The 17,746-nt window shown below is 41.4% G+C and overlaps 1 protein-coding gene across 8 annotated transcripts in view; it reads right to left on the bottom strand.

The window, feature by feature from the left end:
* The window catches only part of CCDC9B (coiled-coil domain containing 9B), a 107,559-nt gene that overhangs the window by 49,421 nt on the left and 40,392 nt on the right, over nt 1-17,746 (bottom strand). For all 8 annotated transcript variants that reach the window (XM_089521958.1, XM_089521957.1, XM_089521956.1 and 5 more), the window contains one exon: nt 11,072-11,146. In XM_089521958.1, coding sequence (XP_089378084.1) covers nt 11,072-11,146 — 75 coding nt within the window. The remainder of the gene's footprint in view (nt 1-11,071; nt 11,147-17,746) is intronic.

Raw genomic sequence — 17,746 nt, 5'->3', positions numbered from 1 at the left:
ATTTGCTCCAAAAAAATTGTTAAAAATGTAACATTGATTGTTTGCAACATTTGTAGCTTCCCCCTCTGCAGAAGGCAAGGAGATCCAAGGATATAAAGTGCAAGCCCAGCTCCATCTGCCTCTGGAATACAAACATAATGTATTCAATGCGCGTATTTGCTCAAAAAAAATTGTTTGAATTTGAAAAGGGGGGGTGGGGTTGCCTGACATGAGCTCCGTTCGTGACCTGAATTTTTTCCTCCTGCAAGGGAAGGAATGCCCAGTGACAGAGGGCTTTGGGCAGAGGATGCAGGGAAAAGAGGGCTTTGGGCAGGGGATGCAGGGAAAAGAGGGCTTTGGGCAGGGGATGCAGGGAAAAGAGGGCTTTGGGCAGGGGATGCAGGGAAAAGAGGGCTTTGGGCAGAGGATGCAGGGAAAAGAGGGCTTTGGGCAGGGGATGCAGGGAAAAGAGGGCTTTGGGCAGGGGATGCAGGGAAAAGAGGGCTTTGGGCAGAGGATGCAGGGAAAAGAGGGCTTTGGGCAGGGGATGCAGGGAAAAGAGGGCTTTGGGCAGAGGATGCAGGGAAAAGAGGCTCCTAAAGAATGCCTTCCCTTGCTCTCTTCTTCCCAGGGCTCTTTCCTCCTCCCCCTCCCCTCCGATGAGGGGAGGAAATGCCTTGCCCTTTGCCCACCCTCTGACCTAAATCCCTCCCTCAATTTGCCTCGATCGTGATCGAGGCCAAGTTCTCATTCCCAGGACCCGGGGTTTTCCAAAAGAAACAGTATTTGCGCCGATTTCAAAAACACCGCGCTAGGGGCCATTTAACACGGAACGGGTGTGCAAGCCCCGGATTCGCTTGTGTGAGATTCGGGGTGAGTAGGAACTTGACGTGATTGAATCGGTTTCAGAACCGATTTTTTTTGTAATGTGAATGGGCCCTAGAAAAGCCTTAGATACTTCTCTTTATTATTTTTGCTATGATTCTTTAAACAATTAATCTCCTTATCCATCCTTTCCCCTTATCCTAGTGTGACTTTTACTTTTCAGTCTGGCAAAGCAAACTGCTTTAGGCATACATGCCATTATGTGCTTATCAAATAAATATGAATCATATTATGAAAAAAGCATCACTGGATCACTGACAAAGCATACGCTTTAGAGTCGGTAAGAAATGCTACATCACTGGCTGTTTCTCTTCAGGGTTCAAAATGAACATGGGCAACATGTGGTCTTCCAGATGTTGTTAGAATGCAATGCCCACAGAATTTGGAAACGTTACTTTTTGGAACTACAGCTCTCAGCATCCCCAAGCCAAAGGGAACTAGAGGCCAAAGGAAAGTTTCGTCTTTACTCTCCCATCTGCTCTAGCCAATACAGTCAACAGTGAGGAATTATTGGAGTCGTTTCACAAAAAACATCTGAAAGGCCAAATGTTGCCCACCCCAATTTGCCAAGATAGGTGCATATACTGTATTGAAAGATTGCCTTCTCCCAAATCTTTTGCAAATCTGTTGGGCCTTTAATTTCTGCTTTGGTTTGGATATCCTGCTCTGGGTACTCTGCTCCCCTGTAGTCTTTTCTTGTGTTTTTGGTGCCCAGCAAGACTGAGAAATTCACCAGGCAAAGATGTAGCCTGACAGAGACCCAAGAGAGGAAGCCCAGAAAGCCAGATTGAGCTGCTTTGGAGCCTCCTTCCTTGAGGTTTTTTAAACAAGGGCTAGATGGCCATCTGTTGGGAGTACAGTGATTGTGTCTTTCTGCATGGCAGGGCATTGGACTGGATGGCCCTTGAGGTCTCTTCCAACTCTATTATTCTAGATCCCAAACTGTGAAGATTCTCATCAGTGCAAGATTCTTCTCATCAGTGTTTCCTCAACACTTGAGAAATGTGCCTCAAGCTTGTTAAGGAAAGTTTTTCTAAAAATATATCCAAACATTGAATGATAGAAATCTAGGCTATGTTGCTGTCAAGTTCTCGTCTTTCTGATGTACTCACTACTGTTATTTGCAATATTTTTTATATTTGCTGCTATTTTTTGTTATATTGAATTTCTTGCATCTTAAACAATTTGATTTTTTGAAACTGGACATTGTTGTAATTTCAAGATAATTGGTAAACTAGTGTAAACTAGCCAGAAAATATGAAGCGCAAAATGTAGCATATATAAGAGAGCCAGGATGGGGTAAGAGCTTTGAATGTTGGACTAGGGTTCCAAGAGGCCAGAGTTTCAATCCCCATTCAGTAATAGGGACCTACTGGATGACCTTGAGCAAGTTACACTCTCTCAGCCTTAGAGGAAGTCTATGGCAAGCCCCCTCTGAATAAATCTAGCCAAGCAAACCCTCTGATGGGATTGCCATAAGTCAGAATTGACTTGAAAGCATGTAACAACAACAAAGGATATACATGCTTGAAAAACAGTGTTTTAATATTATCAATAGTTCTGTATTGGTATGGATCCTTTGTATGGTTTTAACTGGGAGCCAGTGTTGTGTAGGGGTTTGAGCATTGGACTATGCCTCTGGAGACCAGAGTTCAAATTTCTGCTCAGCCATAGAAACCCACTGGGTGACCTTGAGCAAGTCACATTCTGTCAGCCTCAGAGGAAGACAAAGTTGAACCCCCTCTGAACAAATCTTGCCAAGAAAGCCCCATGACAGGTTCACCTGAGAATCACCATACGTCGGAAATGACTTGAAGGCACACAACAACATTTTTAAATATATTGTAGTAAAGCGGGTGGGTAGAAAGAAAGTCTGTGGTGGTGGTGATGATGATGATGATGATGATGATAATCTTTAGGTTTTCTGCTTAGCTTTTAATTTAACTAATGTTAAATATGTATGTGCCACTATTCATAGGTGTAATAGCAGATATCAAAACTAAAACAGAGCACTAAAACAGTAACACAATAAATTAAAAATTAATGAAACAAGAGAACACAACAAAACAGTATCAAACAAGAGATAACAGCATTATAAAAGATCAACCGAAATAAAAATGCTTTTATAAAGAGGCCATATTTCCTCTGTCTATGTTCACATTCACAGTACAGACATACACACTTAGTAAATGAAATTTACTAAAATTTCCTGCAGTTTATGTTTATGCTGTGATCATTATTTGGACGGGTAAGTCACAGAAGGGATGGTGTGGGATGGAGACTTATCTGTTCCTGGCAGGTGATGGTTTCCATGTCAGTGGATTGATGAATCTGTTCCACGTTTTTGTGTGGAATTTAAAGGAAGCATCTGAGGTGTAGGATCCATCTTGGAGTTAGCATTCAGCACCTTAGATAGCTCCTTTAAATTTCCGATTATAACTGAGACCTGGGTAACTATCCCACTGATGTGAAAAAGGGCTGAGGTGAGTTGTAGGCTGAAACATCTCTGAACATTTCCCCCAGGTTGGGGTAAAACTGTCTCATAGGAACCCTAAGGGGGATTCCACTAAGAAAGGCCAGTAAATTATACTCAAACCACAGACAGGAATGTTGAGGCTGTGAGAGAACTGGTTGACACAAGCATCATCACAAGTGCTAGCTGAGATGAGATACAAACCATGAATGTCTTGGTTCATAGCTCAGGTGCTTTACCATTCAGGTACACTACAGAGTTATGCTACATAATTGTGTGTTGTCTTCCCATGCAGTTAGTTAGTCCCTTAAGTACAGTGAGTTCAGCAGCACAGCGTGCATAATGAGCATCAAGTGTACAAGTAAGAACAATGTTCTCCAAGGAAGGCATTGTTTGCTAGTACTGCTTGCAGCCTCACCATTTACTGTTTCAGCTTGTGCTGTAAGAGCTGAATGCTAGTTTTCCTTCCGTGTTTAAGACTGTAGCACACAAACAAAAAATGGGGGAGATGGGTTGTTCTCAAAACAAAGCCAGCAATGCATGAACACCTAGCACATGTCCACTAGGGGTGGGAGCCAAGCTCTCTGATGTCGTCAGGCCCCATAGTGAATAGCTGAAAGCACAGCAAGTCCAATGACGTGCATTGCCTGTGGGAAACTTGATATTCCATATTTCTCCCCTTCAAAGACAGCCATCCCCCCACCTTTCCTACAAACAAGAATTAATCGCCTTGGCATTTTGTTGCAGATCAAAATAGGCTGGAGGAAAATTAGAGCCCAAGGAACCTGTTGCCAAGGAGACACACCTGTGTGGGTGGGCAAAGGAGGGAAGGAACAACAACATTTTACTTTTCTTACCAAAGGGAGCCAAAGGGCCTACCAGCCCATCCACATATGGGTAAGGAAGCAGGAGGCGAAGGCTTATATTGTGAAAAACAGAAGAGCCCCATTGGGCTTTTTAGGCTTTGATGCTTTCTCCTTCTCAGACATACTGGCTCTCTTTTTGGGGCAGAGAAGTCTGGTGGGGCCAAAGGCCATACAAACAACAAGAAGGGGTCGCTGTGTGTAACTTTGACTGCCCTTGTGTAGAACATAGCCCAATATAACACTTTAATTAAAAACATGGCTTGAAATAGGGATCAATCCCATGCTTATGGACCTCTTGATGCCCCATCTTGAGAAAAAGTGTGCTCAGTGCAGAGGAGGGACTAGAGATTCCCATTGCTTTAGGCTAGAGCAAGCCTGGAGCAATTAAAACCAGCCAAAACTAGTATGAACCAATGAGACTGCACTCTCAAGTGAACTTTGTTGATTTATTGACATCACAAAAGTGAAAACCTTACCCCTAAATATGTTAATGAAGCTTGGCACAGGGCATCGCATGCGCAGTAGTAGATATAGTTGCAATCGGCTCAGAGGAACTTGGGAGGAGACCAGATGGGACTTGAAGATTACTAGCTAACCAGTAGAGTCTTTGTAAATGCTTGCTTGCTTGTAACCAAAAAATGTATAACAGGACTTGAATGCTTGTTAATTTTGCTCAGTCAGATTTTTGAAACTATTCACCTGACTGGCCTCAACTGCGCAGTTGGATTAAATTGGTGGTGTTCTCTATTCCTGTGTGAGTCTTTGGCTCATTGCACTGGGCAAGCAGATTCACCTCTACTTGGTCATATATCTGCTGTGCAGTTGGCGATGTCTGGAGCCTCCCAGCTCTTATTGGAGGAGGCCTCTGTGCTTTTAGTCTGGTCGGAGAACAGCAGAGACTAGAGTAATCTCCTCATCACCATCCCAGGGACGTAGCCAAAGGGGGGGGGGGGTTCTTGGGGTCCGGACCCCCCCTTCCATTAGAAAAATGAATGGTGTGTGCTGCTGCGTCGCCACACCCAAGCCCCATTATAATGGTGAAACTTAGTCTGGACCCCCCCCCCCCTTCCTAAAATCCTAGCTACGTCCCTGACCATCCTCAGGAAAGCAGCCTGTTTACCATTCAGAGCTGGGCTTCCCGCTCAGCTTGGCCACAGCTGGGCTTCTGGGCCATAAGGGAGTCGAATGAGCCAGCCTTCCCTAGGCTGCAGCTGGGACCCAGGCGAAGCAGCTCATCTGGGTTCTCCTAACGAAGCACATCACCAGGAAAGGGAAGATGATTTAATTTGTGCTCTGTTAATTAAGAGAATTTGTTGGCTCAAGGGAGCTAGGCCTTCCTTTTTCCTATTCAGAACAGTTAGTAGTGGAGCAGAGCCACTGTTGCAAAATCATTCTGAGGCTGATGCATTTGTCCCAGAACAAGGAATATTTACTGGTGCTACAACACAGAGAATCATCAGCCAACAGGCTGGGGAGCCTGGGAGTTGCAGTCCCAACAAAAGTTGCTTATCTTATCTGTGCTATTCCTTTCTTGACACCAGCCTTTAGCAGCCTCAGCATCAACACACCCTCCCCCACCTTTCCCAAGGAGTAGACTACAGCTGGGAGAATGAATCACATATGATTTTGGTCATGTGGCCTGAGAGGACAGTTAAAGAATTTGAACTCTGGTGCAGCTCTAAAGGCACAGGAAACAGCTTGCATAGAGCAGATGCTGCACAGCCTGAGCACTTTTATCCTGGTGGTTAATGTGACCCAAACATTTTGAACTCAAGCGAAGCACCATGTGTTTTGATTTTGAACTTTAAATGAAAGTGGAACTTGATTGTGGCATTGTCAAAAGGACAGGACTTGGCAAGTGACTTCCTTCCTCATCTCTGCATGAAAACCTTACATTCAGGTAAGGATACCCAAGTTCATGCTGTGCTTACTGCACCCTCTAGTGTATTCTGTGCTGAATATCACTTGACAGCTTTCCACTGAAACAGAATTACTGTATATACTCATGTATAAGTCTAGAAATTGTAAAATTGCCCCCCCCCCCAAACTGGATTGACTTATCCATGGATCAATGTAAGTCCTGTACTTTAACTATTATAAAAATGGAAACAATCTCCTGGTGAAAGGCAAGAGCATAATCTATTTTGAAAGCACTTATTCCCTTCTAGTCTCTCATCCATCCAGGCCTTTAGTGTGAGCACAGTTACGTCTGCTCAAATTTTGTAAGTTCTTTGGCACTGCTTTCCTTTGCTTCATCTTTCAGATCTTTTGTTACATGTCCTTAGGTTTTACCCTCAACTTATCCACGGGTCATATAAAAATCTATAATTTTGGCCCCAAAACTTCTCCTAGACTTATATATGACATCGATTTATAGTCGAGTATACACAGTAGTTATCATTGCACCAGGCAGCAGACTGATACATTTAACGATACTCTTGACCAACTATTAAGTTATTGTTTTTTCTCCCCTTCGATCCCTGATAGTTCCCTCCTGGCACTATGAAAATTGAGTAACTCATGTCCACAGTTCACCTCAATGTAAATTTTGAAGACCAGGTTTCGAATCCCAATTCAACCATGTAAACCCACTGGGTGACCCTGAGATGTGATTAAACTTGCCAAGAAACCCCCATGACAAGTTTGTCATAGGGTCGCCACAAGTTGGAAAAGGCTTGATGGCACACAATGACAAAGCTGAATACTGGATAGCAAAAAGGTTTTGGCCATTTATGTAGACATTTGCTCAAAAATTCTCAAAAACTGTCAGAAGCTATCTGGGAATTGGTTTGGGATTCTGGAAGCTGTAATTCAAAAGAGCAATAGCTCCAGGCTCTACATTCTAGCCATCCATTCCCCACTTCCACTGACCAAATACTACTGGTATAGACAATACTTGAACACTAGGGCTATCTCTACCAAATCAGAGCTCACAGCCATGCCTCATGACTTAGGGGTAGTTCAGCTGTACATTCTGATTTGCTAGGTATCTCCTAACCCGGACAGGCATCTCTCCCTGAAGATGCAGGTTTGTAGTTTGGGGGTACTCCTGGACTCAGCTATGAACTTGGAGGCCTGGATCTCTGCAGTGACCAGGAGTGCTTTCACACACTGAAAACTTGTTCACCAGCTGCACCCATTTTTTGAAATGCCGGATCTGGCCTTGGTAGTACATGCCTTGGTTACATCCAGTTTGGACTTCTGTAATGCGCTCTTCTTGGGGCTGCCTTTGAAGAGTGTTCTGAAACTTCAGCTGGTCCAAAGACCTGCAGCTAGGCTGTTAACTGAGGCAGGTTATAGAAACCATACAATGCTCTTGTTGAAACAGCTTCACTGGCTGCCAGTTTGTTTTCAGACACAATTCAAAGTGCTGTTTATGACCTACAAAGCGCTATATGGTTGAGATACAGGCTATTTGGCAGACCACATCTCCCTATATAAGCTGACCCAGGCTCTGCAATCCTCTGGAGAGGCCCTTCTCACTGTCCCATCACCATCACAAGCAAGGTTGGTGAGAACCTTTTCCATGGCTGCCCCTATTCTCTGGAACTCCTTTCCTAAGGAGACCAGAATGGCCCCCTCCTTGTTGGCCTTTTGCCAACAGGCTAAAGCCTACCTGTTCAGGCAGGCTTTTAAAAACAGAAAGTTTTTAAAGGACCACCTTGGGGGTGTTAATGTATTTTAAATATTTTATCTGTTTAAACTGTATTTGATATTTTAACATGCAATTTGTTTTAATATTGTAGTAATTTAATTTTGTTTTAATTTACTATTTTTGTATGTTTTAGTTGTACTGGGTTTTTAAAAAATATTGTAAGTTGCCCTGAGTCCCAAGTTTGGAGGAAGGATGGGAAGATGATGATGATGATGATGATAATAATAATAATAATAATAATAATAATAATAATTCATCTCCCCATCCTTTAACTGGCCAGGATTATTTGTCAAACGCAAAGACCACCTTCCAGATGGACAAGCTCAGTTAAGGAAGCCATAGCCCTGAAACTGCAAGACCTGAGCAGGGCTGTTGATGATAGGATGACTTGGAGGTCTCTCATTCATATGGTTGCCATAAGCTGAAGTCGACTTCATAGCAGTTAACAACAATCAAGGAAGAAAAAATAAGCAATAAATGGGCTAGTGTTGAAATAGAAGCAAGATTTTCAAAAGAAATATGGTTAAAAATGAACATTCTTACAGTTCAGTTTTTAAAAAGGGAAATAGCTTCCACAGAAAGCCCTACTTTCAACCTGAATATCAATTTTTTTTAAAAAATGCAATCCTGTGTATAAAACTGGGAGGTAAAAACAACCCCAAATGAGGAGCTGTCAAAGACAGCTTCCTGCCAAGAAATCAAAATATTATCGTACAGTACATCCTTCTGCAAGAGATCTGGTTCTTAATTTAGTTTTTTTTTTTTTAATATGTCAGCTTCCTATAGAGACAGACTGATTGAGATTTATTCTGTTCTAGGAAAGCTTTGGCAGACACTCATTCAGAATCTGCCACCATTTCTGGATCGGATTCAGATCTGAAATCTATTTGATTCCCATGAAGTCACTGGGATCCCTGTAATGGGACTTGTTTGGTTTTTTATCTTCATCCTGATGGCACAGTCCATCAGATGAAATGATGAGTGGTTTCATCTGCTTTTCTTTCCCACCATTCACATAGAAACAGTATGCCTAAAGCCAGCCAACACATCTAAACATAGATCTGTATAGATCAGGAGTAGGCAACCTTTTTGAGCCGGGGGCCGGGTTGCTGTCCCTCAGACAACTGGGGGGCCGAAGCCAAAAAATAAATAATTAAATAATTTTTTTAAAAAATTAAATAAATAAATAAACCGGGACAAATGTAGGACAAAAATTTCAAATGGAGGACACTTTTTTATAAAAAAAATATGGAGGACACGCTAAAAATTTGCTGATTTTTTAAAAAATGTTAATATAAATGCATGTTTTGGAGGCTTCTATAGACAACTGCCCCCCTTGCCCATCGCTTGCCCCCCTTGCCTGCCACTTGCCCCCCTTGCCCGCCTCCTCCTGATAGGCCAAAGGCTCCGGTGGCAATCGGCAGCAGGACTGGACTGGGGCCGGTCCCAAGGCCTTGCCAGGCCACATCCGGCCCGCGGGCCACAGGTTGCCTACCCCTGGTATAGGTTTTACTTCATTAATCCAGCAATGTTATACAGTACATTGCGTCTGACTTTAGAGGGTATAACTGAAGAAGACTTGTGTGCCAATTTTAAGGAGAGGATGGCCATACCCTCATTCCTCTACATGTAACCTGCATCTTGTTGGTGACACACAGAAGCATAATCTGTTCAGTACATGCAGAGTGACTTTTTCGGACAATGTGGAATGGATGTATCCAGCTGACAGTCCTGGGAATGCACCCAGAGTAGTTTGTCAATGCCTGTTGTGTACTACCTCTGTGCATTGAGCATTATGCATTGTACATCATGCAATGAGGTGAAAGGTATGCATGTGCCATTTTTCATACATTGCACTATGGTGGTATTTAGTATAGGGATTACACAATACTAGCATAGTATGACCCATCCATAGATATTTATGCTATGCAGAAACAATGCAGGGGCCTGGCCTGGAATAACCTAAAGTTATTGTTTGAATTGGTCCAGATAGGCTAATTTATCAAGATGTGCATGTAAACACCCTGGTAAAATCCTTAGTTAGTTGAAAAATTCCCTTGAACTGTCATTATTAAGATGTTGTTGAATTGTGCTGTCATGATCAATAGCATACTGGTAAATTTTGAACTGCAAGCTTCTTGCTGTTGTTGTTGGTAGCCATCAAATCAGCTTCAAATTATGGCAATCCTATGAATGAAAGACCTCCAAAAGTCCAAGTCATCAACTGCCCAGCTCAGGTCTTGCTGTGGCCTCCTGGATTGGATCAATCCAGCTGTAGTATGATCTCCTACTCTCCTGATGCCTTTCCTTTGAAAACACTATGATGAAACAATCCAAAAAGAACTGCAGACATACATCATAAAAGTTTCCATAAGATAATATAAAAATGTAGGCAGCTGGGTTGAGTCCAGCTAACAAATCACTCACTAATCCCTAACAAAGCATTTTTCATACCCATCAGGAGCAGGCTTTTTAAAATATATATATAAAGCTAATAGAGCTAAAGCCTAAAGGCACCAGATACTGTCTGATCTTGGAAGGTACACATGGTCAGTCCTGGTTAGTACCTGGTTAGGAACAAATACTAGGTGCTGTAAGCTATATATAGGAGAAAGGTGGGATATAAGAAAATAATAATAATAATAATAATAATAATAATAACAACAATATTTCAGATGCAGGAACTGGTAGAACCACCTCTGAGTATACCTTGCCTAAGAAAATCCTATGAAATTCATGGGGTCAGCATAAAGTGACAGGTGACTTGAAGGCACATACATACTCAATAGCCCTTATTTGCCTAATTGAACCAGGCCACCTCAAAATACATTGGGTTGCAAGAAGGCTAGCTAAGTGGAACATATTACTGTTGTTGGGGGGAGGGGCTCCTATCCCCTTCCAACTGCTGTGAAGATACTGGCTAGATTCAAATAAGGAAGTTTGGAAGGTGACACATAATATAATTGTCATTAAAAAGCCCTGGGACACTAATCCACAATTCTGGCTTTACTACATCTAGCCATGGTGTACATGGATCATCAAAAGCTTTATTTAAAAAAAAAGAAAGAAAAAGAAACAGAAAGAATATATTGCCTACCAATCCCTGCTCCCATATGCTGTGCTGTAAAGTTACAACTGATATTAAGGTATTAGTGCATGGTCAACCCTGCCCCCAGTTTGCTGAAACAAAGTGGCATGAAAGACTGTTCTTACCTTTCTGATGATACCACTCTCCGCATGCTTGTCACCCTCTGACCACCTCCTCTCCACTGTTCTCTTTTCATCCACCTGCAAGGACCCAAAAGGTGATACTGATTCATTCAGGATCAAAGAAGCTTGAGATCAAAACTACTGTGGGATGGGGCAGAGATTAACCTGCCAGGAAAACTGGGGGATCCTATTTTAGGAACAGGCCAAACAGAGGGAGAGATTGGGAGAAGCTCTAAAGCAGGGAAGTGGGTTAACCATGTCCACAACAGAACAGAGGGAAGGAAAAGGTTGTGCAACACAATTTATGAGAAGGAGAAGAGCGAAACTTCTTACCAATTCCCTTCCAGCCTATTACCCTGATGCCAGAAAATAAAAGCAGAGCTATAGTTAAAGTTGCATTTTATCCATTAACACAAGGAAGTTCCATCAAAGGTGGGATTCAAGTGAGGGAGCAGAGAGCAGAAGGGAAGAGAAAAGGCATGGTTGGGGCACAAAGAAGTTTAATCCAGCAAAACTGAGTGAACCAGTGTTCTGGGACAGAACAGCAGGTAAGAACTCAAGCAAATCTAGCTAGTGAAAAATATAACACTGAAGATGGGCTCACTCCAAAAGTAAAAGCGTCTTTCATGTAAAAGTGTCCTTCACTCCAAAAAAAGGGCTATTTGGCTCTTTAAGCTAAAGCAGGGACATACAACATGTGACCTGGGAAATACAAGCAGCCCCCCAAGTCCTTAAGTGCACCCCACCTGAGTACCATAACTCTGTTATGAAGCATACACTCTCTAACAATTTAGAGCTGATATAACTAATATTATTAAAAAGTATGATAAATAAATGAAACATAATTTTACATGTATATGTTATGCCGCTCAAAAGTATACCTGTACACTTGGGAATGAGAGCCAGCATGATGTAGTTTTGAGTGTTGCACTAGAACATTGGGAGACAAGGGTTCAAATCCCTGCTCATCAAGGAAACCTACCGGGTAACCATGGACACCCTATTATGGGATTGCCATGAATTGGAGTCAACTTGGAAGCATATAACAACAACAACAACAACAACAACAGATATACATACTTGAAAAACAGTTGTTTTAATATTCTCAGTACTTCTGTCTTAGTATTGATCCTTTGTATGAGTTTAACTGATTGTGTTGTGTAGTGGTTTGAGCACTTGGACTACCATTCTGAAGACCAGGGTTTGAATTCCCATTTGGGTAAGTCACATTCTCTCAGGAAGGCAAACACTCTCTGACAAATTTTTCCAAGAAAACCTCATCATAAGCTTGTCTTAGGGTCATCATAAGTCAGAAATAACTATGAAGGCACACAACAACAATAATACTTAGGATGAAGGCCTAGTGAGTACAGTAGTTACATCCTAACTAGGTACAAAACTTCAGTAATAGAGAAAGAACATTTTAAATACAAATTAAATGGTGACTATACCCACATGAAGTCACACTAAATCTATTTTGGTTAGCTCCAAACATATATATTCATATATGTTGGATGTGAATAACATTTCAAATGGGGAAAAAGTTGTTTTCTACTTTGGGCAAAGGGTCAATTATTCCCTGATGATTATGTGATGTATGGGGCAGCCTGTCAACATGAAGAATCAGTCTCTCTTATTTCCACTAAATTGAATGGGAGAAAGCTTTGATTGGAATCATGCATTTGGTAAGATGACATTTTACTCTTCTCAATTTTTGCCTCATAAACTGCCTGCCAGTAAGAGCATAACATGGGAGTAATTCAATTTTCTCCAAAACAGAGTTGTCTGAGATTATTTTATGTCAAAGGTATTCACTGAACAGCTGGGCTCCTGAGCAAAGCATGTAGCAATGGGAGACAAGTGAAGGGGTCATTGCTTTCCTGCCCTGTGGTTAGTGAATTAATATCTTGGGCTGTTTCAAAGTGACCTAAATAAAGATATTCATGGGTTGATTTTACAACATTTGAAAATAGTGTTGTTTTTTAAAGCAATATGCTAGGTATGAAATCATAGCTCTCCTGAGCTTTAAACATGAAGAGAAGACTAAAATACAAAGAAGCCAATTCCCTGGAGTTGTTCAAAGAAGCAGAGGATGCTGAGGAAGTAAGTCGAATCTTAAAGGAGCAAGCTCTATTTTCTGCTACTTGCTTAGGGCCCTTTTTTCAGTTGAACATCAAGACCTGTATAAACACACACTGTAAGAATATAGGTAGAAACATCATTGAAAAGTTACATCTAGGATTCCCTTTTTTCCGTTTCTGTCTTAAAAGAACAAATTTAATCAAAGATGCTTTACATTACATGCCTATTTTATTTCAAAGCATATTGTAAAGGTAAACACATTTGTAAAAATATAAGTATTTAAGTATGCAGTTACTAGTCTCAATTAAAACAGACTCACCAAATCAACTGGATTTACAAAACTATTGCTGATTTATCATTATGCAATTGATTGAATGGGACTAGTTGGGACTATAATGGAATTTAGGCCAGAATTTGGACTCATGTGAACTACAATCCCCAGCATAATTCACTATACTGGCTAGGACTGCTAGCATCTAGAGCCCAACATTTGGAGGAACACATGAGTCTCACCCCTGATTTAGGCCATAAACTTTAAAAGTTATTGATTAGCTTAAGGATGCCAACTTTTGCCTATTCCTTCTCCTGTGTTTTTAATATCAGAGTGATCTGCAGATATTACCAGGTACTGATAATGCAGGGCATACATGCTATTGAAAGATTAATCTGTTGACCCTACAGATGTTAAAAGGCACAAGAGTGGATATGGCTGGCTTTACTCTGGTTAAGTGGCAGTTTCCCAGGGTGCAGATTATGATCAATAGTATGCTGGGATTCTAATAGTTCAAATTATAGCCAATTTACAAGACATTTGACAGAGAAAATTCTTCCTAGCTGTGCTAGTTTGAATGCAAGTTGATCCTGATCCAGCTGATGCAGTGTTGGCCTCTGTTTGTCCATTTATAATAAATACATTTCAATTTGCACAGCCCGAGAATGTGGATAGGATCCATGGATAGGTAAGAGATATCACATGCGTGCTTGAGCCTTTGCTCTTCATATTTTATTGAAATGGCCAGGGAAGAGAGACTAGCTGAATGGGTAAGAATAGCAGTGAATGTCTCTTTACAAGGTGTCACTCTAACATGCATAAAACAGGCAATGGTGAGATCACTGCAGCAGTGGCAGTGACTGTTACAATACTAGTTAATATTTTACCAATCTCCAGTACTCCACTCCTGGGTGAGTCCTGGAGTATTTGGTGATGTCCGAGCTCCAAGTGATCAGAGACAATATGGATAATTTAGATACACTGAAATATTGATTTATGCTTGATGCTCTCAAAACAACTTCTTTGAACAGCATGTTGGAATTCCATACTGGAGAATTGATAGAAGAGAGTTTGTCCCTACTGGTGTTGCTAGATCTCAACAGGTTTCAGTACCAGTGCTCTGAACATGGTATGTTTTTGAAACATCTTCATCTGGGCCTTCCTGGAGAGGCAATTTCAGTAAGTGTGATGGAAAACTGTTCAATAACATGCATATAAGTTTGGTCCCTCAGGTCTGCATCTTGTCTCCCAGGTTATCAGATATAGCCATGAAGTCCCTAGAGGAGGATGTCAGAGTTTTGGAGTCTGCTGCTATCAGTATGTTAATGGCGCCCAGCTCCGTTTTTCCTTTCCATCTAAAGCTACGGAAGCTGCTTTAGTTCAAAAAGTATTTTAGTCTGATGTCAGCAATGGGGTACATGATCATGATGAAAAACCTGAAGTTTAATCCAAAGAAGATTCAGTCAAAAGGTAGACCATAAAACAGTGATTTTATCCATTCTCTGTACAAAGCTGTGCAAATTTACAGTGCTTTATAAATAAAATGTAATGATAACAACAACAACAACAACAAGTGATACAGTGTGTGCTGGATAAAGTTACACTCCCTGAATACATTTGGCTGTACTCTTGGATTGGGCACTGAATCTGGATGCCAAGATTTTGGTGGTGGCCAGCAGTATGTTCGCACAACTCAGATTAGCATGCAATGTCTTCTTGAGCTATCAGGACCAGCCACCATGAAACATATCACAAGTCTATTCCTGAGAATAAATAAAAGTGTTGGTCATGATCCAATATAACTTAGGCCAGTGATGGTGAACCTTTTAGAGACTGAGTGCCCAAACTCAAAGGTGCCCAAACACCAGGTGTCACCGGTGCTGGGGGGCAGGATAGCTGGGGGGACGGGATGTCCGGGGGTGGGACTTTACCAGAGACAGTTGAAGGCATGGGATGGTGGGGAAAAGGAGGAACAGGCGTGCACCTGTTCCTTCTCTTCCTCCACTCTCCCAGGCCTTCAGCTGCCTCTCCAGAGACAGCTGAAGGCCTGGGACAGAAGGGAGGAAGAAAAGCAACAGGTGTGTGCCTGCTCCCTCTCTTTCCTGTCCTCCACATGCCCTCAAAAATGGCTTCACGTGCCAGAGATGGCACATGTGCCATAGGTTCGCTGCAATGGACTTAGGCTGTATTGTCCCATATTCTGTATTGTCCCATATTCTCCAATATGAACTTGTATAGATGTTGGGTTCTTGAGGCAGAAGATTACTACACCTGGCATTTAAACTGTAATTGGACCTGGAAAAAAAGTGGCTTTGATGATATTTATCACACCACAATACCTCTGATCTGTAGCTGCTGTATTTCCCAAAAGCAGTTAGGATGTCCTTTTTCACTGATGGCAATAACCCATCATTGAGCTCGCAATTACACAAATCTCCAGGTACAAAATAATAATAATAATAATAATTTGTTTTATTTATATACCGCTATTCCAAAGATCATAGTGGTGAACAGCAAGTAAGCTAATTTGCCCCCAACAGTCTGGGTACTCATTTTAGTGACCTCGGAAGGATGCAAGCCTGAGTCGCGCTTGGGCCCTTTTGCTGGTCTTGAACTCGCAACCTTGTGGTTTTGAGTGAATGGCTGCAGTACAGGCATTTAACCACGGCGCCACCAGGGCGTAGTGCAGTTGCAATATTGACAGTCACATGGTGTCAGTGTATCCTCCTCTCCCCTGTCTCCTGCCCCCCACTATGTCCTAGCAGCTAATTACATTTTTCTTTCTTTCTTTCTAAAACACCTTATAATCGCATCAGCAGAGCTCCAGAATTGCATGAAAAAATTAAAATAAAATGAATAAAACGCCGAAAGGCATTCTGTTCTGTTCTGCTGGATAGAGGGGGTTGTAACTGGCTGGGTTTGGGTTTGATTTTTTTAAATAGTGTTATTAATTTGTTTTTATGTTTTATCTGAAACTCTGTTCTACCTGTATTTTATTATTGCTGGCTACTCTAAGTACCATTTTCAGTGGAAGTGTGGGATATAAATTTAATAAATATTTCTGTGGTGGAGCCTCTCAGAGTGTCATAAACTTCTTTGTTCTTCTGAACTACTCCTTCTGTTCTGTTTCAAGACGCAAAGCATTTAGCAAAAAGCAAAGCATTTAGAATGGTCTAAAGGGGCTTGTCTCTAAAAACAGCTCAATATTTCATCTTCACTGTATCCCTGCCATCACATGGCACATTTCTTTAGACAGAAAACATATTAACTCATGATATATTATATCTATAAACATTATTCATAAAAAGGCAATATAAAGAGTCTACAAACCACAGAAATTGTCCAATCTAAAGATGATTTATAGTATATTAATCAACTATCATGCTTCACTGGATCTGGATATAGGAGCTTGAATCTCAAAGGCACTGTTGCATAAAACTGTGGTTTGTTAAATAAGGATATTTATATATATTTTTAAAAAATCCCATCACACAGAGAAGTCTCCAAGGAAACATGATACTAAAAGCCCTGTAAAGGGATGACTCTCAACTCTCTGCTGACAAAGAAAGATATTGACGCTAGGGAAAAGTCTTGGCCAGGCAATGAAGTAGTTCAGGATACGCTAGTAATAATGTTCTGCTTCTTAGGCCATGGGGATTTACTTTATTTCCTTTTAGGGGAGAAAAAGATGAAAAAGCAATTTCATTTAGTCTCCACTGAAGCAGAGAGAGAGAGAGAGAGAGAGAGAGAGAGAGAGGCAGAAGCGAATGATGCCAAATATTGGGAAGTTTCTGTGGTTCACTAGTTTGCATTGACTACATGTATCACTTAACAGCTACCAGGGATTTTTTTAGTAAAAAGTACATGAAGGACCACATGCTTTCTATCAGCAAGACAGTCTGTTGGAGTAAAGGGACAGAGAGTTAAGATTCTGATGTGAAAGACTTTCTGTTTTCAAATTCCTGTTCAATAATGATGGATTTCATTGGGTGGCTTTGGACAAGCTTATGACACCTCACAATGTTGTTGTGAAAATAAAATGGTATGCCACAATGACTTCCTATATATCATGATGTGGAAAATGTGTCCTTCCCAGTATTGTTGGTTTACAGTTTCCATGATTCCTTGCCAATAGATGTACTGAGTAGGATGGTAGGAGTGGCAATCGAACAACATCTGGACTCTAGGGGAACACATGTTCTACAAATTTGCCTAACTGCTAGACCTTCTTATGATGCCTTGTTCTGTGCCTCCCTTAAATCTTTGAGTTATAACAGATGGGTTTGAAAGACAAGGCCTTTTGTATGGTGGTGACAAGATGTAGA

This window comes from Sceloporus occidentalis, unplaced genomic scaffold (assembly GCF_023333645.1).
Source record: "Sceloporus occidentalis isolate IW3139 unplaced genomic scaffold, rSceOcc1.0.p SCAF_4, whole genome shotgun sequence".
Taxonomy (NCBI): domain Eukaryota; kingdom Metazoa; phylum Chordata; class Lepidosauria; order Squamata; family Phrynosomatidae; genus Sceloporus; species Sceloporus occidentalis.
Note: the sequence above shows the minus strand (reverse complement) of the source record. Positions and strands in the feature narration are given on the sequence as shown.